General features: G+C 43.3%; 1 protein-coding gene across 1 annotated transcript in view; it reads left to right on the forward strand.

The window, feature by feature from the left end:
* Positions 1–1996: 1996 nt before the first annotated feature.
* The window catches only part of znrf1 (zinc and ring finger 1), a 63521-nt gene continuing 41328 nt past the window's right edge, over positions 1997–24189 (forward strand). Inside the window, exon 1 of the mRNA XM_073472690.1 lies at positions 1997–3243. Coding sequence (XP_073328791.1) covers positions 2850–3243 — 394 coding nt within the window. The 5' untranslated portion in view covers positions 1997–2849. The remainder of the gene's footprint in view (positions 3244–24189) is intronic.

The following is a 24189-nucleotide window of genomic DNA, read 5'->3' on the forward strand; positions in this document are numbered from 1 at the left end:
TAAGTACAATTATTTACCACCTATTAATATAGCCATTAAATAACTGATAATCTCCCGATAAAGGGTGACGTATTAGAAAGTGTTACCAAAATGTCTTCTGCTGGGCGAATACCACCTCATGACCTCAGCATTTAATTCATATTATTCAATATCTTTCATTTGAGATGCTCATATTTACGTGTCATGAAAGACAAAGTTTATCTTCCTTTACTTGCTACTAAAAAAAGACAACCCAGGAACGTTACAGCTGTACCCACGTTATTGATTCTAGGATTCTGTCTTTGTCATTGGATGATTTCAGAGTGTGTTGAGTCTTCAGAGCTCCTGTTCATCCTCTGATAGTGGCAGAAAGCACTCACATTAAACCACTAGATGACAGAGTTGCCTTACAGCCCTGTAGGCTGATATATTTTCTTCCTGTGGTCTTATATTTATATCAAAACCATTTAGATAGATTGTGTGTATGGTTTATGTTTGCAGCCCTGTGTGTGTGTGTGTGTTCGCATGCCTGAGGAGCAGAGAGGGGACCATTTATAGGCCTGCTGTCATTATAGCAGGATAAATTAACACCTATTGCAGTGCGTACTTCACCACAGCTTCCCTTATTGGGTAGCAGGGATAAGAAGACTGTAGTATTAGACTGACTGTGTGTTAGTGTGAAGAAACAAGGAGCCAGACAGAATAAAACCAGCCTAATCACACACACACACACACACACACACACACACACGCTGGATTAGACCAAATAATCCACATGTGAGCCAGTAAGCCCAATAATTTAGCATATGGTGGAAAAATCTGTGCATAACTTGACAACAATATGCTGGTTAAAGGCCCAATGTGTGTGTGGGTTGGGAGAAGAGCAGCATCATGGGTAATGGAATCGACAAGGTGGCTCTATTTCAACATAAAGAAACTCAAGAGAGGGGCCAAACCTTCAAATGTCCATTGTCCAAACTGTAGGTGCACTATGTGTATTTCTGTGTAATACTAAAGAATATTATGACGTGTGATTAAAGGGTAAGTTCGGTAAGTCAACTCAACCTAATGCCGACAAGTCCAGAAGTGTGTATATGACGTCTTTTCAAATCAGTTTGGGATCTCAGTGCTTTTGGAGACTTGGATTGCACTGGATGAGCAGTTTGGAGCCATTTGTGTTTTTTCTCTCTGCCATTTTTCTTTATTTATTTTTTTAATTTTACATAAAAAACAAACAAAACAAGTCCCCATCTATTTAAATTGTTTTAGAAGAATGCTTCAACACTGTTTTGCTGTGTAGCTCCAGAAATGTTTTGTGGACTAAGAAACTTGGTCCAAGTTTCCAATCGCATGAGGGTGAGTAGATCATGACTGAATTTTCATTTTTGGTTAAACTGTTCCTTTAATGGTTATAGCACAAAAGCATTTTAGGAAGAAAAGAAAATGACTGGAATTGTGAGTGTCACATTTGGCCATAATGCTCACTTCTGGTTTTAAGATAGGCTCTATAGTCCTGAGATTTCTGCATGTAGTCTTTGCTGTTAAAGGGGCATTATGTAGTTTGGGAGAAGAAATTCACACTCAGAATTAGATATTTACAATGTCACTGAGGTAATGATACAAACTCGGAAATATTTATTTTCCCATAAGTGAATAAACAAGCTGTTCTCAGAGGAAAATAAGGTCCCCAGAACACTGTCTGGAGCTAGAAAGGTGGCAGGGTCCGCCACATATAAACAAAGCAAAACAGTATGAAAGCGTGTTGTCCTTTCAGGTCAGTTTGTTTATTCAGTCATGAAAACAAAGAGAGTTTGTTTATTTGGTCTGTTTAGAAATCAATTACTTAAGATCTTTACCTTCTGAATAAAATTTCTTCCCCAGAACGTCAAAGTGCACCTTTAATCCCCAATTACGGTCAAAACTACAAAACCCAGTTTAGCTGTCTTAGTGGACTACCTGAGGTCAACAGCCACACATCTTAGTGTCCTATAAATGCTCCATGATCCACAATTTCCAACCCTTTTTCCTCTGATTAGGGATTAAAACAAAGTGTGCGTGTCTTCTCCAGCACTGTCTCCTGTCCTGTCTGTGTTTATGATCCGAGCTTGCGCACTGAGCGCCTCCATTGTCTGGCCAGCAGCAGCAGCAGCAGCAGCGGCGGCGGCGGCGGCAGCGGCGGAGCGGAGAGAAGCGGAGCGCCGATCGGAGCGCAGGGGAGCGGCTTCACTGTGACCCTCGTCTGCGGGACGACAGCGACAGCTGGCTGGAGAGCACCGGAGCGGACGGACGGACGAGCGCGGACGGCGACGTCATTTCTTTTGGTCAAAGACAGATCGTCGTTTTTTTTTTTTGGCGGTCAGACAGACAGCAACAGTTGTCACGATGTCTGAGATCAGATGAGGCGAGAGCAGCGGAGTGAATATTGCGGCGCTGCTGTGATCGGGGCCGGGCTGGATAAACGTGTTGCTGCCGCGTCCCGCCTGCAATGATCCAGCCGTGTTAATCACCTGGGACAGCGAGGGGAGCGTGCGGTGCATCTGTTTGTCACTCGGGGCTTTCGGCGTCATTCAGCTCGTCAGCCATCCCCACGGCTGTGTCGAGGTTTTGTCTGCGGGTGAGGTGAATCCAGACGTCAGGGCGGGCTCATGTTCCGCTCAGCAGGGAAACGGGCTGTTGCGTCTGCAGAGAGTCAGAGCTGACGAGCCTGCTGAGACACACGGACAGACAGGCAGGCAGGCAGGCCGAGAGACAGACAGGAGCGAGGGGAGGGGGGCGACAGCCTGTTTCGGCTCTCTCGACCCTCTGCGGATCGAGCCGAGCCCCCTCCTGTTTCCACCCAGAACCCCCACCCACCTGCCTCCCGCCTTTGGATGGGGGGAAAGCAGAGCACGGCGGGTCGGCCCCGAGGTGCTTTTCCCGGTGTCTCAACGGATGACAGCGCGGTGCCACCCTCGGCCCACTTCGGCCACTACCGGCCGAGCGGCACCATGGGCCTGCGGAGCCGCTCGGTGAGCTCCGTGGCCGGGATGGGCATCGAGCACAGTCCCGCCGTGCCCTTCGGCTTCTACACCCCAAGAGGGACGGACTCGGATCGAGCCGGAGGGGGGTCAGGGGGCACCACCGCCGCCCCCCACGGTACCGGCTACCAGGACACTGGGGGCGGAGGGCACCACACGGACGGGGTGCTCTATCTAGGGTCCCGGGGGTCGCTGGCTGACACCTTGCCCCTGCACATCGCACCCCGCTGGTTCAGCGCGCACAGCGGTAAGGGCGGTCTGCTCTGCACACACACACACACACACACACACACACACACACACACACACACACACACACACACACACACACACACACACACACATTAATCAGGCAAAATGTGGGTGATGCTGGAGGATTAATCATCAGAGAAAACCACCACACACATGCATTCCCCCAGACATCAGCTCCCACAGACTGACACCTACAAGCACGCACACCTTGTTTACCTGCAGGTAGGAATGACACCAATGCAGTGTCATTAAATTTCACTGGTATGAAGGGAAGTTCAGGCCTGCCCGAAGATGCTGTCAGTGAGAGAAACACATTCAAAGTACAGTAGACGGCAGATTAAGGTTTGAGAAATGAGATGGTGGCTGGTTCTCACCCGGTGTTGGCTGAGGTGGGGCAGGGGACAGACATCAGCTTTTTAACTCTGGACACTTGACAGGAAATTGTTTGAAACTGATGATATTAAATTCTCCAGCTTCAGTTTGAAAAAAATCTTAAAACGATCATCTTCAATTTGGTCAAACAGTCACATGAAAGTGCACTTAATAGGTCATTTGATCAATTGAGGAAAAAATGCTCCATCTATGTGTGTGTGTGTGTGTGTGTGTGTGTGTCTGTGTGTGTGCATGCTTGGGAAATTAGATTTGGTGAGCATAACATTGCAGGGTGTGCTCCGTCTTGACTGTCACCGCTGCACCGTCTGCATAGGTCATTCCTTGTTGTGTGAAATGACACTAATAAGCCTGTTGCCAAATCTGGCTGAGTCAATTAGCCCGGCGATTAGAGACGAGGAAGGGAGGGAGGAGAGACAGGGGAAGGAAGGAGGAAAAGAGGTGGAGGAAGGTGAGGCAGGGAAGGAAGTAGGGAAGGAAGGGGAAAAATTGGAAGGGAGGGAGGGGACGGAGAGAGGGGTTGAGGGGGTTTGGTCATGCTTATCATCGGCTTACCACCCGCTCCACAATATGTTTTGCTGTGTGACTGAACCTGTCAGGCCGTCAGCTACACGCACACGCCTCCACCTGTAGACACGCAAACACACATATGTGTAGGCAACACACAAACAAATCCTTAACCACATGGCCACAGCTGGTTCCCTTCCAACTGCACATACAGAAACACACAAACACTCAGTAATAGTCCTCGAGGAAGATTATACACACACTCCATATCTCTCGCACGCACATGCACACACACGCACACACACACACACACACACACACACACAGAGGCTCAGCCAGGTCCCTAGGCTCTCATTACCAAAGCCCTGACCGGCTCACAGCAGGAGAATAGCAAGTTCGACGTCAACATCTCAGCTGTTTTTCCCAGCCTACATTGCCTAGCCACGGTGATGTACTTTCATATCAGTGGGAGGAGATAACAGAGTTGAGGGCAGGGGCGGGGGAGCCAGAGGAGGAACGAGACAGAGGAAAGTGCACGTCTTCAGGTAATATTAAATATAAAGAACACGCAAGTACGTTCATGACCAAATCACCTTGTTGGACTCAAAGTAGCACTGGAGCAAAGTCAAGGACATTTTTGGGTGCACTACCACTGTGGGACTGTCAACTGGGTGTGGTCAGCAGCTAGCTTGTTGTGGCTCAGAAGGTGAGGCTAGCACCAGCCACAGTAATGGAAGTCATAGCAGCAACAATCAACAAAGCCATAAACTAGAATGGCCTCCTGTTGAGCGCATACCTCCACTAAGGCCAACTATCAAAGATTCATGCGTTATTCCCTGGGAAATTAATGAAAATGTCAAAAAATCTCACAATGTTAAAGATAGTGAGAAAAAATTCCTGGATCCGTCGCCTTTATCTGGATCCGCACCAGAAGTTAATGGGGTCTGCTCTGGGGGGAGACCCATCCTCCATGAAACTTTGATGGAGATCCGTTCGGTAGTTTTTGTGTTATCCTGCTGACAAACCAATCAACCAACAAATGAGGTAACGACACATTTTAACGTTCAAATACAGGGTGAATACCAGTGCTGGTGAGAGATCCTGCACACACCAGCCTCAGGCAAGATCGCATATAAAAGATAGACAGCCCATCAAGATGAGTGACAAGTGCTGGGGCGAGAACTGGACCTTCAAGGGCAGGACTGACAATACTCTTGTTGTCAGATGAGAGAAGTTGCAGCTTCAATCTGTTATTCTTTTACTCAGAGTTGGAATATGTGTGTAGTCAAGGGTGGTGGAGGCAGATAAGCTTACAATATACAGTGTTAAGTATCTGATGAAGGTCGCTCTGACCAAAATGTCACATCTTTTAATTCTATCATAAAAGATTGGTTGCTCTTATTGGGAGTTCTTGCCACTTTTCATCCATCTAGACTGTCCGACTGTTTCGCCTGACCTTTCATTCCCCTTCTAACTCCAGTAGAAATGTTCCTCCCACAGTGGTTCTCTGGTGGTGAATGAGATTTTTCTGGAAACTCTCGCTGCCTCAGGATCCTTACAGAACAACAATAGCACTATGTTAAAAAATCCAGGGTCCTCATTTATTTTAGTGAGACCACTGCGTTGGAACCGTGGGGTGCTGCTGCAAGTGGCTCTAGCAAGAAAGTACATTTAGTCTTTCAAAAAACAGTTCATCCTGCACAAAGCATTGTCATTGGGGAACGCATTGTGTTGGCCGATAAGTATTGTATACATATTAGGTAGAATAGCTAGTAGCAAATGGGACTGACCTGAAAGCTTTGGCTGTTCAGGCAAAGTCCACGTATCGATGTCCAAATCCATTTTTGTGTGAGCACCAATGTGATCCCGCGAGCACAACAGTTCAACATTCACTTCCTTGTGAAGTCGACTAGGAAGCAGGGATGGCATGATGTCTCTCCTCCTGTCTTGGCCATGGATTAGAGGAAAGTGAAGCCGATGAGAATGTGCCACAAACACAGGAAAGAAAAGGAAAATGAGTCCAGCTGTTCCGACTTTGCGAAAGTGTAATGTGAGTGTAATGGTACATGTTTGCATCCCAAACAGCTGGCTACGAGACAATCTGTTCAGTGCAAAGGTGCAATTTCCACCTGCAAAGCTTGGATAGTTGATCAGTTGTTGTCCGTTATCTAAACCATGCTTGTAACTTTAGCGATGTTAACCAACTTGTCTTGGTATGAAAAATGAAGAACCATAGCTGGAAGAGCCATCTGTGTCATTCCAATGTACCAGTACCAGTAAGATGCAGCAACACGAGACTAAGAGTGGTGGTTTGGACAAAAATCAAGTTTCAACATCTTTCTTTCTCTCAGCTCCATGTTGGTGTGTCAAAGCAAATAGACTTGCTCATGCTCATCAGGAGCAATACATCACTTCCCATCCAATATTACCATGTTCAGACATTCACACACACTCACACACTGATGGAACAGCCATCGGGAAGCACTTGGAGGTTCAGTATCCTGCCCAAGGATATTTCGACATGCAGCCAGGAGATCTGGGGGTTGAATGACCCACCGATTAGCTTACAGTTTATAGCACCTGGTATTCCCAGGCTGCATTCCATCCCAGTACTAACCAGGCCAGGCCCTGCTGAGCTTCTGAGATTAGGCATGTTCAGGGTGGTGTGGCCCATAAGCTAATAATCAAAAACAAACATATTTAATTATGATGACTGGTATAACATGTTGAGAGTACTCGATAAATCAGAAATGTTCAGCGCTGTAAGCTCCAATGCTAAAGTTTCTGTGTTTTTGGGAATTGAGTGGGGGTTAGAATAATGCCCCTGGAACTTAATTTAAACCCTTGGAACTGTAGTGGAAATGCAAAGTTCCTCCAAAGGTTTCTGAGAAAAGTTCCTGTGGTGAAAAGGCAGCTATTGTTCAACTGAAGCAGGGAATTTATCTGGGAACACATTCTGTAGAACAGTCGCTGACTGCTAGTACAATTAACAGTAACATGAATATACGCAATAACCTATATAAATGGATAGATTTGGCCCATCTTCAGTTATTGTGGTCATTTCAAAAAAACAAAAAAACTGTAACGGGGACCGTGACTTGTAGTTTTCCCAGTAAACACATCATCCTCTACCGCAGTCCCGTTCTGACTGGCCGGCTACTGCTCTTCTGGGGTTATACTTCTTCTCCGGAGCAACTTTCACTCCAGATTGTCTCTGGGCCAGAGAGCGCAGACAGGCAGGATGTCAGGCCACCCCTCACAAGCAGCCCAGAGGCGAGTGTCGCCTGATCAGACCGAGCTAGAAAGCTGTTCTAGCTTGATGCAAATGGAGGGGCAGCCCTCCCTGCAGACACTCTGCCTGCCCGTTCTATGCATACAGCTGGCCGTGCGCTCACCACCGCCAGCAACACAGACACATCAGTGCACATGTATAAATGCTCACTACGGTGTATGCCACTTGTGAATAGTGAACGCAAGTAAGTTGACCCTCCTCATAACTCAAGTTGTTCTTGTGCAACATAGGAAAATCCTGTTTTTATAAACTCAATGAAAATGCATTAATTATTTATTGAGTATCCCCCTCCACAAACGGTGGGATAATCTTTTATAAAGCATGAAATCGGAGGCAAGGCAAGATACTCAACAAAAGTAATGCTCCACATACCTGGTGCTTGATGCTACTAGAAGAAATTCCTTTTGTGAGCCATGAAAATGTTACTTTCCTTTTTGAAATGTGGGGTATTTAAAGTGTAACCTTACCCTACATCACATCCCTAAATCACTCTGAGGGCATGGTCACACATACACAGTCCAACCGGGTCAACCACACGTTTTTACTACTGGCTGTAGCTGTGACTTCACTGGTCAAAGTTCACCAATGATGAACTCCACGTGAAGATAATTTGATGATTTGCTTCGCCACCAGATGCAAATGTTTTCTCCTTTGCTCGCATAGAATGGAATCCAATGGGAGGCGATTATATGCCACTGTTAATTTTACATGTGTGACCTTGCCCTGACGGAGAAAGTTCTTAAATGACCGTACCACTAGTTGTGCATGGTTAAGGAATCACATTAATGTGAAGTGGTACACACCCATTGGGTCTGTAGATCATATAATGCATTTTCTGATCTTTCACACTGCCATTTCAAAGTGTTAAAGAAGTCTACCTGCACAGATTTGCCAGTTCCTTGAGATGGATCATTTATCACAGTCATCATGTTCAGTTTGATTTTTGCTACGTGGTAATAGCAGAACATACCTAACAACAGTCCCTCTTAAATTAGACGATTAAATAGGTTTTTTGTACTGTTGTTTTATATTTTTTCCTTTGGATCTGACTGGAATGCATCTGAAGAAGATACAAGATACAAACTACGGTTGTAGCCAAATGATCCAGGCAAAAAAACTGACCTGTTATCTAAAAGTACAAGTTGCTCCTCTTCTCTGAAGCATCTGTTGAGTCAGACTGTAATTACTGATCTAGATAGAGATTTTAACTGAAAATATAGTCCGGATAAATACATGTAATATGCTACTTATGAATGTGCCTGTACACATAAATTGACTCCACAAATAGAGTGATACATTTTTTTTGTCCTAATTGCTGCTGTATGTCATCCATCACCATTTACTGTCACTGTAGCCAGACATGAAGGAACGGAGGGATTTTTTCATGGTTCAGCCCCGGGTTTTTAAAAGTTACTCCCAAGCATGCAGGTGACAGAATAAAAGGTAAGAGTTCTGGTCATTAATTTGATGGCCTATTAAATAAATTGGTGTGAGGCTTCAGATGCATTAATAGTTTTTAATTGCTTTGTTCAATATTCCAGCCCCGGCTGTGCATAAAGCCATACAATGTCGCTAGCTAGAAGGCTACAAAACTCAAATGAAATCCAGTGGGTGTACTTAAAGGAATAGTTCACTCTAGAACGAAATTCAGTCATTATCGACTCACCCTCATGCTGATGAGAAATTTGGTGTAGTTTCTTATTCCTCAAAGTGCAGCTGGAGACCCGCGGGGGTACCCTCCTGCAGCAAAAATCCATATAACGGGCGTCAGTTGTGCCCGAGACGAACAGGTCCGTAAAACTACACAAAAACTTTGTAATATTCCCCCATACTGCTCGTCCGCTGCAATCCAAGTGTCCTGAAGTGGCGACATCCAGAGTTTACTCGAAACAACATCATTTAGTACATTTTTACAGCCTAAACAGTCACTATACTATATTTGCCTGGAGGCCTCTCCAGCTGCACTTTGAGGAATAAGAAACTACACCGGATTTCTCATCAGCATGAGGGTGAGTCGATAATGACTGAATTTCGTTCTAGAGTGAATATTCCTTTAATGTGGATTAGTGCTAAAGTGTAAATTGTAAGAAATGGCCAGAACTCTACTATACTAACTATACTCTTTGCTGTAGCTATCTTTGGCTTAGCTGGTGCTAGCAAGTAGCTCAGTTAGCCATGGAGATAAGTGGCACTATTAGCTGTTTATCTTGTTTATCTGTTTATCTTTAGTTTGAAGAGGCAATTAGCTCATTTTAGTTCAGTAAAAGAGACAAACTTGGATTCAGATTTGTGCCAGGAACACGGCCTCTGATTGATCAATAAGTCAGGTCAACACAAGGAATCATGGGATTGACAGTTGGCCAATGACTGTTTCCCACACGGAAAAATGGATAAATGTTGTAATTTCCTTGATTGACTTGTTTCTTTAACTACTGCACAGCACATCATGTAGTATTCAAGCACTCAGTGTTAGGAAGAGGAACGATGGTTATCAGGGCTAAGCAGGCCTTTTGTGCCCTGGTGTCCACTAATAGGTTAATGAAGCCATGTGTTGGACAATCAGTGTAAAGATGAACGTCAGAATATGTTGATAGATACAAAACACGTGTGCATAACTCTCTGACAAAGGAGGGTCTATCCAGCTGCAGCATTCTTTCTGCTGCCATGCACAGGGACTATAATTGATCATTATCTTATAAGCAGCGCTCAGACACTCAGTTTGTAGTTGGAGAAGAAATCTTAACTAGTTTACTTACAGTAACAGTGTGTTCTCATAGGGTTTGTGAGACAAAGACTTAAAGTCACATTCTGACCTCGACCTTTACATTCTCAAATGAATGGGGTTGCTGTTGATAAGGACAAACTGTTGTTGACATAGTTACCCACACACAAACACACACACTTGCGCACACACATGTCATTTTTAGATGGATTCTCAGAAGACACTCGTCGTTGCTGTACTGAAAACACTCCAGTCTGTCTGCTCCTCGGTAAAATGGCTGTTAATCAGGCAGGCCACAGGTGCCTCCCCCCCCAGTTTGCCCTTGGGAGGTTGGTGTGTGTGTGGTAGTGTGTGTGTGTGTGTGTGTGTGTGTGTGTGTGTGTGTGTGTGTGTGTGAACGAGAGACAATGCGGGGGGGCTGGAGGGGGGGACAAAGAAGAATCAAAATCATCGTCACAAGGGAGAACAGATTGTCTCTTTAAAATTCAAGACAAAGGCCAATGGTAATGCAGAAGAGAGGAAGAGAGCGAGTGTGTGTGTGTGTGTGTGTGTGTGTTTGTGTGTGTGTCGATGAACCCATTCAGATGTTAAGAGATGCGTTTACTAGGCTAATGTTAATCATGACACACACCAGTAGGAGCCTTGCAATTGCATTTGTAATGTAGCCTTATGCAGTCTCGCCTTGAGATTGTCTCCTCTCATGCACACATACTGTCCAGAAACACACACACACACACACACACACACACACACACACACACACACACACACACACACACACACACACACACACACACACACACTCACAGAGAGAGAGCATCAGCAGTCAAGTTGCTTCATCCTCCCATCCATCCTTGGTCTGATGCAGGTAGAGGTCAAAGATTTAACTGGCTGTTGTTTGATTCAGGAACATGAATGGGTTTGAGGGTTCAGCTTTCATTCATGTTTTTAGAACGGCTTTATTTTGGGACCCGTCTCCATCTCCGTCTCACTGTACCTCTGCTGACAGAACATATGGCTGCTTGCATCTGTGTGCATCAGACGTCTAATTCACTGTTACAGTATGTCTGTGATTCAGTTGTAAGCACTCAGCATTCAGGGTTGTTAATTGCATTTATTTTTGCCAATATGTAAAACTTGAATGTGGTCATTTATTTTACAATTGCTGAGAAGGTAATTGTTGGTGGATGGAATTTGATGCAGACAGTGGAGAAGTTTCCTAATAGAGCATTACTTACTGGCATATTTTGCTTATAAGCAGTATGCCACTCTTGTTTTATTGACAGATACTACCTCTCATTGACATATACCAATTCTTACTAACATATGCCCCTGTAGCTTGTGGTCAGTTGCCGCTATGTACCTAAGAGTGTTCTACTGACAGGTGCCGTCGACTGGCAGGAACTGTGTAACATTGGTAGTTTACACCATGATGGTACTCTGGAATTAAACAACAAGTACCTGTCACTAAAGAAAGACATTCTTATGAGTTAGCTTAGCAAGCAGGTCTAGGCATGGCTATATATTAGCCCTGAGGATGGATTGTATGTGCGTATGCTAGTGTAACAGCAGTGGCATTCTTACAGAAACACCACTGACTCCACTAAAACAAGAGTGGTAGACATTTTCAGTATTGGCTCCTGAACAAAAATGAAGCCGATATTGTAAAACATTCTTTTATGTCTTCTCATTGAAATAACATTTTTATGATCTACAGTACATAAGTATAATTATGTATTTAGATTGCGTCTTATACTTCCCTTGACAAAAAAAGTTGCAGTCATTTTAAGCTGGCAGACACTATGCGTTGTAATTGGCCTTCCTGCATGGCTACGACCTGTAGCTTCTATACTCACAGTCCACAGATCTGTTGACTGCCACGACATAGGTGCTCACTCATAAGCATGAAACCATTGTTTTATCATTTTTTATTTTACAAGATATCAGCGTCCTCAACAATGTTGAAAGAGAAAGGCAGCATCACTAAGCTCAAATTGGTAAGTAAAGAAGAAAAGACTAAAATGGAGCCACATATATCTGGAAGATGCAGAAAACATGTTCTGTCTTCTCTGTGAGGTTGAGTTTTATATCACAGTACAGTCTCAGTCATAATACTACTCGTCAAATACAAATATTCAAACATGCCCACTAAGGTCTAGACTGCATGTTAGTAAACCAGTGTTGAACTGCACAAACTGCAAAATTCCAATCAAAATTTCTGACATGCCAGAAATCCAACTGATCATCCGAGAACCAGATAGTGGATCATTCAAGTAACTGATCATCAGCATCAAGCTGCATGTGAAATGACCACTGATCTGACAGAAAATCTACCCAATTCTAGAGGAAGTCACATTTTAATGTAGGCTAAAAAGTTGCATAGAGCTGAGGGGAAGAGTCTGGTGATGACTATGTGGGTTCATCAGTACCAGCACCCATTTTACACAAATCATTTATGACATTAATACAGAAGTATGACCTAGTGGAGCTTTAAGTCCACATTTAGAAAAATGTTTCTGGCCTGAATCATGAATTTTCAACTACCTTGCCCATTTTGTCAGTTTTGCTCATAACCCTGTACTGGTGGTTAGTTTAGGAGTAACTGATGTTCCCAAACAGAGAAAACAGTGAGTGGTGCAAGTGAAAAGTGGCGAGGCTCAGTAGCAAAATGCCATCAAGCCTTGCCAGTATGAACAAAGCAACATATGTGTTGGCAACAGCTACTGTTTTCTAGAATCCCCTGCATGGATGGATTGTATTTGACAGACCAGAGCTTGGTTGAGACTACATTTGGTAAAGAATGTAAAACTTACACCTCGTACAAAAATTATACAATCATACAAAAGTGAGTTATGTAATAGAAATCAACTTTGTTTCATAACATCGACTTTTTTTTCTTGCTTTTCTTTAGTCTTAATTTTAATTGCTTTGATTAGTCCCAAGTGTTAAAAGGCTGGCCAGTCTGAAAAGGGTTTGAACCTGGAGACCTGCCACCAAAGGCTGGAGTCCCTATAATTAATGTGTCATAAAACAGACAGATGTGACAGAATGAATAGGCCGGAAGAGAGAGGGAGACAGGCGGAGTGCATGACACATTAAAGGAAACAGACAGGGAAGAATAATTCTGCTCATTGTGTTGGGTAAGTGAAGGAAGAGGCAGGGAGACAGACGGAGCCAAGATGTGGTGAAGCCAGCGAATCTCAAATCAGTTACCATTTACACTGATGCAGGGCTCTTTAACTTAAACCGAGTATAAACTGGTAATTCTCAACCAGGGGTACATGTTGAAATAGTTGGCTTACATTAATACCGTTAGCTAAAAGTAAGGGTTGAGTGGTTTAAATAGTTAGGTAAAACTAAAGGGTAATCGGTTGAGTCGACTTTAAATGATTGATGACAGGATTAAGTAGTTTAGTAGTAGTAGTAAAAAGTTCTGTCCTGAACTGATGCTTTGATTCATGACTCGTCTGTTAGCGTGATGCTAAAACTGAGGAGAGATTGTTTGGGGTATATGACTAATGATATACAGTCTCTAAAAGTGTATGATACAACTTTTTCCCATGGTCAAATGTTAAAAAAAAAAATCGCAATCAATTGTAGTATGGAGTTGCAATACTTGTAGATTTGCAATACACATCAAGTCGGGGGTATCGAACAAGTATCGAACAGGGTGATACACCATTGGTCCCAGCACAAGTAGTTAAAATTGATGAATGGTAATAACATCCATCCAAACCTGCTTACTTAAGCGTTGAAATGAATCCAATTTTATAAAAAGGGTATTGCAACGGATGCACTTTTACTAAATGAAATATGAACATCCAGTTTCAGCTTAATTGATATTTAAATGTTTGAAACATGGTTGTTGGTGTGATTAAAGGGTATTGGAGCTCATCTGAAGGGCTTGGAGGTACGTTGTTGTCAATCAGAGAGGGAGACCAGCTGAGAGACAGACAGACAGGCTGATAGGGACACAGACAGGTTAGAGGCAGCCCCAACCCAAACACAAGTAACCCACTTTAATGTGCAAACCAGAGCTTTAGCGAGCCTTTGTTCATTATATCCATCAGTCATCCCTCAGACCAACAGGCCTCCCCTCCGCCCTCCTGCCTCTTTATCGACACGTCCTGTCAATACAGCATCAGCGCTTAATCGATACAGCATTTGCACTCTTTTCTGACCAACAAGTTTAATCCCTGCACACCTTGGCCAATTCCCTAGTGGTACCTTGCAAATGGAAAAGCATTTTTAACGCTTAATTACGTTGCCTGTTTGAACAGAACAGAACTGGATGCAGTTCAATAGAGGCCTTTGTAGATGACTCACATTTCTCTCGCCACCCACAACTGGTGCCATCACCCGGGTCCATTTGTAACATGATTGAACCGTAGTGATGGGTCAGTTCACAAATCAATTGTTCATTTGAACAATACTTTTAAGCAAAGTTAAATCAGTTCACTGTTGGAAATGAATTAGATTCTCAGATTGGTTGAAACAGCTGTCTCTTCAATGCACCAGTCAACAACAGTTGCCAGCTATCTCTTTATTCTCTCTTGGTCGTTATCTGACAGTCAAACACAGTGCTACTGCACTTAATGGTGCGAGCACGATAGACCTATGATCTACTGTGTCGGCCCTTCAGGGTATGGATCAGTCATTCAATTGCATTCTTGTGGACTTTGCATTCACTTTGGGACAGTGGTCTGGAGCCCTGATTTGACCCATTGCTAATCTAAAATTACTGGTTAGTAAAAGTATTGCCTCTCTCTGCCTTGTTAGGTATGATGATGCTCCAAGTGTGTGTGTGGTTTGGCAACATTGCCTTTATGGAAACATCATATTGTATTTTGCATTGATCCTTCAGGTTGTTGTATAAATGTCTTGAGCTACAGTGTGTACTGAAACGACAGCAAAGTATTGCTTTTGACTATCGTTATCGTTCTTTCAATCTGAGTTCCCCAAAACATATTGTGACCCATTTTTTAAAGCAATATTCAGTCAGAACTGGCATCGAGTACAAAACAAATTTCCTCTTCCCCGCCATTACTGTTGGGATTCTGTTGATCGTGACTTGTTTTGTTCTCATTTTCTTTTACTGTGCGACTCCTCTGTGTGTCTCTCACACACAGATATTAGTTTGTTGTTCCTGCCAGTCTGAAACCCTTTTGGTTTTGCGGAAATTCAAAATGTTATTTTCAAGTCCAGTACACACCTCGGCTGGTGATCCTGTCATAGAAAGCTGTAAGGTAGCGATACAAATCCTGCATTTCACTAAAAATTCAATCACAATCTATTCTGACATGCACAGGTGTAATTAATAATACTAATCACAGCTGGTTTCCATTTAGGTGTCCTGGTGTCAGTGCCTCGGGATTGTTCATGCTGGAGTGGAGCCATCGTTAATGTTGTCAAAGACACCTGTGCTTTTCCTGCTGTAACAAGTCAGAATGTCTAATTATTAAATCACGTTTGAGACACTGAACAGGAATGTCCTCATTAGTCCCTCTCTGGTTGGGAACATGTGTTTTATATTTAAAAGTATTTAAAAATATTTCTAAAGAAACGCAGAGAGGCAAAAGTCCCCAAATCCATGCACACACACACACACACACACACATGCTCACCGTCGGCTTAAACCAGGTTGGAGGGTGAACCGATGACTCTACGCACAGCGCTGCATGTAATCTGCTGCCTGAGAGTTCACTCACCCATCTGAGGTGCAGAGCAATTACTCAGCAACCCCATTACTTCCTCCGTCCCCCTCTGTGTCTCACTGAGCCGATGTCTGCGTGCTATTGTTCTCAGATTACAGACACAGAGGCCAATCTTCCACTTCTATACACGAATGCTGTTTTAAAATGTTTTAATTTAAACAGTGATAAAAACAAATTGCGCAAATGGACACTCATTCACGTTCGTATTATGCTACAGCAGCTCCTCACTGATTATGTTAGTTCCGACACTAACTATAAACTTAAATTAATATAGCGGATATTGAGCGTTTGTCACATTTGTATGCATAGTAGTGCGCAAAAATGATCCTCTTGCTTTCTGTTACAGGTTTCTCAGTCGGAGCACCTCTGAGTAAACTGCTCTCTAGGAAATGATAACCGGTTAGGTCAAATTCAGTAAAAATATTTGATCAACAGCAGGCTATTCAGTTGAATCGTTTTATATTAAGCATTTACCGACAAACTGTACATGGGTACTTAGTTCTCCAGTTATGGTGATGAAGCTGTTTGAAAGTCATGTCTGATGATTAGAAGTTTAAAAGACAGAGCTCGGCCTGCAGCTCAGTCCTGAATCCTGGAGGTTCAAATTGCTAAAGTGCTCTTTTCTGCACATGGTACAAAACATGATATAACATACTTTTATACTTAACTGGAAGTTTGCTTCGACTGTTAAACATCCACCAAATGTCACTTAAACTCAACACCCTGCAGTTAGCAAGCTAGCTGCCAACTATCTGTCTGAAAATGACGTGAGGGGGCGAGTTTGTTCATGAAGAGAAAGCTTGAGTATTGTTAACACTGAGGTAATGTTTTTTATTTTCAAACATCCAAATGATACAGAGCTGTAGGGGTGGACAAAATAAAAGGAACAGCTGACAATATTAGTGAGAATAGGCTCCACAGCATCGTGTCCCAAAAAACAACATGTTAAAATAAGTTTTAGCCGTGAGAGTTAAAATGTATGAGTGCTGCTGCTGTAGTTGCCTATAGTTTAAAGGGTAATTACACCCAAATTACCATAAACATAATAATTATAGAAAGGTGAAGTCATTCACTTCTGGGCATTTGAACATATTTCAGAAAATCAATATGTATCGTGGAGAAAGTCACACTTTGTCCTCAAACTCATCAAGTATAAGACTGTAAAAGAGAGTAATAAGAGAGACCACACACAGCAATCATGTAAGTGATGTCTTGTTAAACACTTACATGCAAAAATAATGTGCAAAACCATAACTGAAACCTTGTAGAGCTTTTTTCATACTTAACCTGTGCCGAGTCGACGGCCATGTTTGTGTTGGTGACGTGTGTTGAGCGAAGTGATGTAGTCTGCTGAGCACACTGCAGTTTTCTTGGTTTGCCAAACTGCACACTGGACGGGGCAGGACTTCCTTTCTCTACAGTGGTTTGGAGCTGTACGTCTCTTAGATCTCTCCCTCCAGTGCAATAAGGGAAGGTGAATAGAATTTCCTTTTGGGTGGTGGTTTCAATCAATCCGTATGAAAAGTTTTAACTTGCCTGTTTGGTTGAAAGATGCAATATCTCAATACCTGGGAAAATGAAACCAGAAAAATAGGCTATGCAATTGTTAGATAACCCAAGAAGTAGGTGAGAGTAGTAGGTTTTTTAATTCTGATGAACTGACCCTTTAATAAATCTTGTGTTCTGAATTGGAGCACTGGCTGTTAACCTGACTTATATTGGAGTTATTGTGTTATACAGTTTTATCAGATAATCAGTATTTTCCTGCTTATTCTAAAATACTAACCAACAGCCTCAAATGTGACCACAGATCTAAATAAACACCACGCTGACACGGCCTGGAATAAAAACTTGATCGAAAAAATGCATTACTCATACTACTGCATTTTTTAAAGCTATATTCTCCTGCTGAAGATGTAGCCATGCTTGAGCAGGAGTAAAGAGAGGGAGTCCGGTCTGGTAGAGAGAATGATTAGAGGTCTGAGGCCTGAAATAAGTCTTCCTCTCTGCGGCTCGGCCTGTGCTTGCATCATCAGGTTTAGGATTTGGAGGGATGAAAAGAGCCTTCCTACCCAGATACAGATTATTGACAAGTGTACAGTAGCGTCCATAGGCGTCCTCTGACATCTACATGGAGAAATCAGTGGAGTGCTCCTTTAAGCCCAGAAATAAAAATCGGCACAGATCCTCCCACACATACTGCAACAGCACACACAAACAAATAAACACACCGCTGATGCATAACGTACGTGGGACACACAGGGACACAGACACAATTAGAGTGTCTCCCTTCCATACAGCCGGGTGTTGTGGCTGGATTTCACGGCCGAGGGTTTCAGGAACACGGGGATTGGGGGGAACATCTGTGCCGCTGAACTGGTTGCAGGATTCGAGAATATAGGTCAGCACTGCAATTTATTTCTGTTTCCTCCGCTTCTCTCTCACACACACACACACATATTCACACTCTCCCCATCTTTCCTCGTCTCCTTCCTCCCTGTTAACTCGGCGCAGTGCATTTAAGGATGAGGCGTATAAGGACGCACACATACATGCAAGGACGGACTGAGATGACGGGGAAGGAAGGAGAGACTGCGAGGCGAGGCTTGGAGACGGGTTTTTGTTGTTGCTGTGACAACCACATAGCTGTCTATCACTGCTGTTTTTCTCGACACGCGCACGAGCTCCGCACACAAACACAACGCACACAGACACGCACGCAGTCGCCTCACCTTTGCAAATGTCGCCTCGACCCCACTATTCCCTTCCTGGCTGACTTTCACCGCGTGCACACACACAAATGCTATTTACACACGCGTTTGCAGAAGGAAAAGCAGAGCATGAGGTCAGAAAAGAAAGAGACGGAGCGAGAAAAGGAGCAGAGATAAGACAGTCTGGAAGACATTGATAAGTTTCAGGAGCTTATTTAAATGTTCCCCACAAGCGTTCATGACAGCCATTTAAAAAGCTATCAAAGGTATCACAGGTTGCATCAGGCGTGCGGCTGCATGTCAACACCATATGTACCGTAATTGCAATGGGCTGACCAATTACGAGCATCGAGGGCCCCGACGGTCACCGTGACAGTTGGTGGTCAGGGCAACTGTTGCTATGGACAGCGCCTAAATGTCGTCACAGCAGAGCAAAGGCACTTTCTAAAGATAAACCTCTGACTTGGAAAGCAGCAGAGCAGAGATACGTCGCAGCATTTGAACAGGCCAGACTGCTGCTAAACCCTGACGGATCTGTGTGTGTGTTACAGTCACATCAACAGAAAAAGAGCTAAAATGAGTTAATCATTTGATTAGTTTATCGATGGGAAGACTTATAAACAACCATTTTGATAATATATTTATCATTTGAATCATTTCCTAAGAATAATTGTGGAAACAAACGCTGGTTCCAGCTTCTGTTCTTTGTCTTGATTGGTTGTAAATCGAATATCTTTAGGTTTGAAACTGTTGGCCGGACAAAACTTTGAAGACATCATCTCATCTAGTTGCTGTCTTCATTCATTTTAAAGACCAAACAAATCATTGAGAATATTATCAGCAGATTAATTGATGATAAAATAAAGAAAATGAAAACAAAACTCATCAGATATATGGCATTTGCTGTGTGAAATACTGCACCCTCTTAAAGGTTTATGTTTCAGCAATTAATCATCACGTTCTAAAACTGCTTAATTCCACAGGGTGTCACAATATCAGTCAGTCAGAAATCAAATCAGGTGGGTTTTATTTAAACAGCCCCAAATCACAATCGCAACGCCTCAGTGGGCTTTACAATCTGTACAGTGAACGACATCCTGTCCATCGATTCTGTGAGGAAAAACTTTCCATATTGAAAAAAATGAAAAAATTAAACAGGGGACCAAACAATGGAAGACCCACAGAAGAGGAGACGGACAGACATGCAATAGATGTTGCGTGTACAGAACAGAAGAACGTCGTCACAGTTCAATCAATCAATCGAAATGAGCCCTCTGTTTCATTCATCAAAATCAAAAAGCTGGATCCATTCTCATATTTCTCACATTCTGTCTTTTCTCGCCGTGTGCGTCCAACGCATGTCCAAAGAAAACAAAAAGAGGACTCGCAGCAGGTGTGTGGTGCTACACACAAACACACACGTTGCAAAAAGACACAAAAATATGGCAGCTACATCCCTCTGCCATCCAGGTCTGAAGGAAGAATCTGAAAATGTAAGACTGCTTACAAATCAAGGCTTGATAGTCTAACAATGGCGTAGCTGTCAGTGTTGACACTCTTCCCATATACTGTATAATGGACAGAGCAACAGCAGCCAGGGAACTGAGTAGTAGTAACTCACGACACGATACGATTAACGTTACGCTGCCCGAGACAATCATCCAATGATACATCAAGGAATCTGCTGAACTGAAGAAAACATCCACCCCTAAAAAGACAGCAGGAATGATGTGCTTCTTTCCTCCATCCTTCCAGTGTAAAACAGCCATAAACTTGCAAAAGTTTAAATGGCTCACTAAATTTCAGGAAGTAGTGACTGTGGTAAGTCAAACTGTCAGGGGCACCTGCACGTTTTCATAAAAACATGTGATATTTGGTGTGATATGGTTTGTCACTGTATCGATATTTTGTCCAATCCCTAATATCCCTTGTAACTAAACAGTCTACCATCAGCAACCTCTAAAACCCATTAGTTCAATAAATTATCTCAGTTTTTCTTAAGATTAAACAAACAAGATGTCATTTTCAGTCTTTAAGCTAAGCTAAGCTAACCGGCTGCTGCCTCCACCTAAATATTTAGCATCCAATCATCGCGCTGGTATCGATCTTCTCATCCATCTCTCAGTATGAAAGCAAACAAGCGTACTTAACAAAATGTTGCACAGTTCCTCCAGGTGCTTTTGTCCACAGCCCTGTTAACAACCCTGATATAGCTCAGAAGACATTTGTGTAATCTGAAGGGCGTTTTTATATTAAATCATTGATGAATTAGTTGCTAATAATAATAATCCACACATGAAGCGATACTAAAAATAAGAGTTAGCCGGAGCCCTGGTTGAAGTAGTGCTCACATAACGGCTCATCTTTCCCTGATGACTGTTGAGGGACTAAAATGAAGCCGCTGTGTGATTGTTGTTCAGACTGAGTTATATTCACTGTGTTGTTTACTGATCCCTCTGGAGAAAAGGGCTCTGAGGGCTTGATTGAGCATTCAGGGACTCTCTCGGAGCAAACAGCCTAATTTAACCCCCGGTGACGCTCGATCGCACAGACCCACGGCATAGGCCACGCTGTCTCCAAGCTGTGGTCCGGTCCTTTCTCAGTTTATTAGACATCGCCCTCTTCCACTTCACCTCTCTCCTCCCCCCTGCCTCACCTCCATCTAAGGTCACACTAAGACAAACAAAACAATAGACGTGTTTCGCAATGTTTCTGTTTCTCCAAGCTCTCTTCTCTCCACACCCCCGACATCCATCCTCCCCTCTGTCTCTCCATCTCCCTCTGTCTATTTTTCTCTTTCTCTTGTTCTTTCCTGTTCCCATGGAAACTGCTGGTCTTTCCGGTAAGGTAAGGAGAGGTCGTTGGAGAGAGTTGCGTTAGTTGTAAGTTGTGATGTAATCAAGCCAACAGTTTCCAGGGCTGCCGTTTATGGTCATGACAGTGGTAGGCTGCTGACGGTCAGGCGTCCTCCTGTCTGACTGTGGCACAGGGAGGCTGTGTGTGTGTGTGTGTGTGTGTGTGTGTGTGTGTGTGTGTGTGAGAGATAGAAAGGTATACTACAAATACTGCTGTCTCATCCAATTATTATCTTCAATGCCTCTCTATGCATTGCTTTATTTGTAGAGTTGTGAATGCAGCTCCTGCTGCTACATAATCACGCTGGCAAAAACAAAATGGAGGTGACAAAAGGAACCTGGTTACAGTAAAAGGTGGGGCAACAATGTCGTACATCTACTGCAAGAAAAACACAGACGCAACCACAGCTGTGTATAATACAGCCTCTATGCTCGACTCAAACTGTTAACTCATAGGCCTTAAGAATAAATGTTTCCCATTACTGTTGTAATTTATCTTGTTAATTATGCATCATGCTACACAAAATAGAATTTTCTAAGCTTTAGCCTGGGCTGCGAGCTGTATACTGAGTCTTGCACTCGGGGCGCTTTAGCATGAAACAGCAAGAGAAAGCCGTCTGGATTCACCGCCGCTAAAAACAACCACGGCTGACCAGTTTGATGAAGCCCTTGCTCCCATGTGTAAAAACTCAAGGTATAGAATATAATTTGTGCAATACAATTCTATGCTGTGTCACTGAAGTATCATGTCCATAAACTAGATGTCCCAGAATGCATCCTTAATTGGTTATTTGCACACTAAAGGTGCCTAAACGTGAGATGTCAGTACACGCTAAATAGCATCTCAACATCATCTACTGTAGCCATTTCCAGCCATGGCACTGCAGCCGAGTGGTTGTAGCTGCTGCTGTTTATAGTCGCCGCAAAGCAAATGTCAAAGACAGAAAAAGCTGAGGCAGAGGGAAGGCTATTTTCTGAGAGTTACATGTTTGTGCTTAATGGAGACAAGCCGGTATGTCGGATGTTGGTATGTGCAGTGGCGAAACCAAAGGAATACAGTTTGGCACGTTGACACCAAACACAGAGCTAAGTATGCTAACGTAAGCCACCAAGAAAAACAGCAAAAAGTCAGAGAATTAAAAGGCAGCCTGCGTTATCAACAGCATGTGTTGGCAGCAGTCACAGCAGAGAATGATGCAGCAGTGAAAGAAATCGCCCGACCTTCAAAATGTTCTTCAGTAGGTGTATGTTTGAAGCAGCGTGTGCTGAAGGGACGTGAAAAAGTGTAACAATGTCAGCTTGTCAAGGAGTTAATTACTGATGTAATCTGATTACAATAGGATACATTTATATAGTCTTACTTTTACAACGGGCCCTTTGAGGGCAACCATAATGCTGATGTGGCCCGTGACTTCCCTCCTCGAGCCGAACATGTCCGTATCATTAATGCAATAAGGAGAAATGAATGCGCAGGTATATTTATGAAACATCGTCACCTCTTCATTCAGATGGGAATGCAATCAAAAAAATGTATATACATCGATCACAGAAATGCTGTGATTGGTCTCATGAGACTGAGGTTTGTTACTTCTGCTGGTACGTGAGAGGGCGTATTTAGCAGGCTGTGTCAGCCAGGTCATGTGTTTGTGCTGGCTCAGCCGTTGTTATTTGCATTCACTGATAAACGATAATTACGTGCTTCTTGTGGTCAATACCGAGAGGATAACGGATAATTTCACATGTTGTATTTTAAAAAGAAGTTCATAGCCTGCAGTTTATACATACCTGCATACATTCTTCTTCTTCTTCTTCTTCTTCTTCTCATCTATTTCATTGGTTTGCTGCAAACCAACAGCTTCATACTGTAGCAGGGTTTGCTCACAATGGCAATGCAATTATGCTGATGTTAAACAATGACCACTGTCTTAGTTTAGTGTGTCAGCATGACAACATTATGCTTATTCGTGCTAAACACAAAAGGAGCAGCTGTGGCTGATGGAAATGTCATTTGTTTTCATGTCTTTGGTCATAAACCATTGTACTAGACAAAATGGAGTCATCCTAAGGGATGAATGTCTGTACCAACTTTCATGGCAATCCATCCAATAGTTGTCGAGATAGGTTGCTGAAAAACAAGATAGTCAATCTCATGGTGGTTTTCATCTTCTGGGAACCATAAATGTCTGTATAAAATGTCATAGTAATCCAATCTGTTAGGCTTAACAGGTTAAAAAGCAGAATAATAAAAACAACACACTAAAAACATAAAAAGAGACAGGAGTTATACATTAAAAGCAGTATAAAACGGTGAGTTTGGGTGAAGGTAGTGAGGTCTGTACAGTCTCTGATATATACCCCAGGTTCGGTGCTTGGTCCTGTGTGGTGGAGTGAGGAGGTTTGCATTGGAGGAGTGGAGGCTACGGGACGGGGTGTGGCGGTGGAGCAGGTCGGTGAGGTGGGGGGGGGGGCCTGGATGTGGAGGGCTTTGTGAGTGAGGAGGAGGATTTTGAATTGGATCTGTTGTGGGACAGGGAGCCAGTGGAGTTTTGCACATTTGCAATGTGCTCAGTTGAAGCGGTGGATTATGGACAGTCCTTGCTGAACTGTTGGCTTGTTTACAACCTGATGGTCTGACTGCTCATTTTTCTCCCCCCATTGGAAGTTACAGCGATGGGGTTTGATTGTACAATTATAGCTTGGACAACCTGGAATTGTCCTTTAACTCTTGATTTAGCAATGGTCATATCGGT

This window comes from Pagrus major, chromosome 8 (assembly GCF_040436345.1).
Source record: "Pagrus major chromosome 8, Pma_NU_1.0".
Lineage (NCBI taxonomy): Eukaryota > Metazoa > Chordata > Actinopteri > Spariformes > Sparidae > Pagrus > Pagrus major.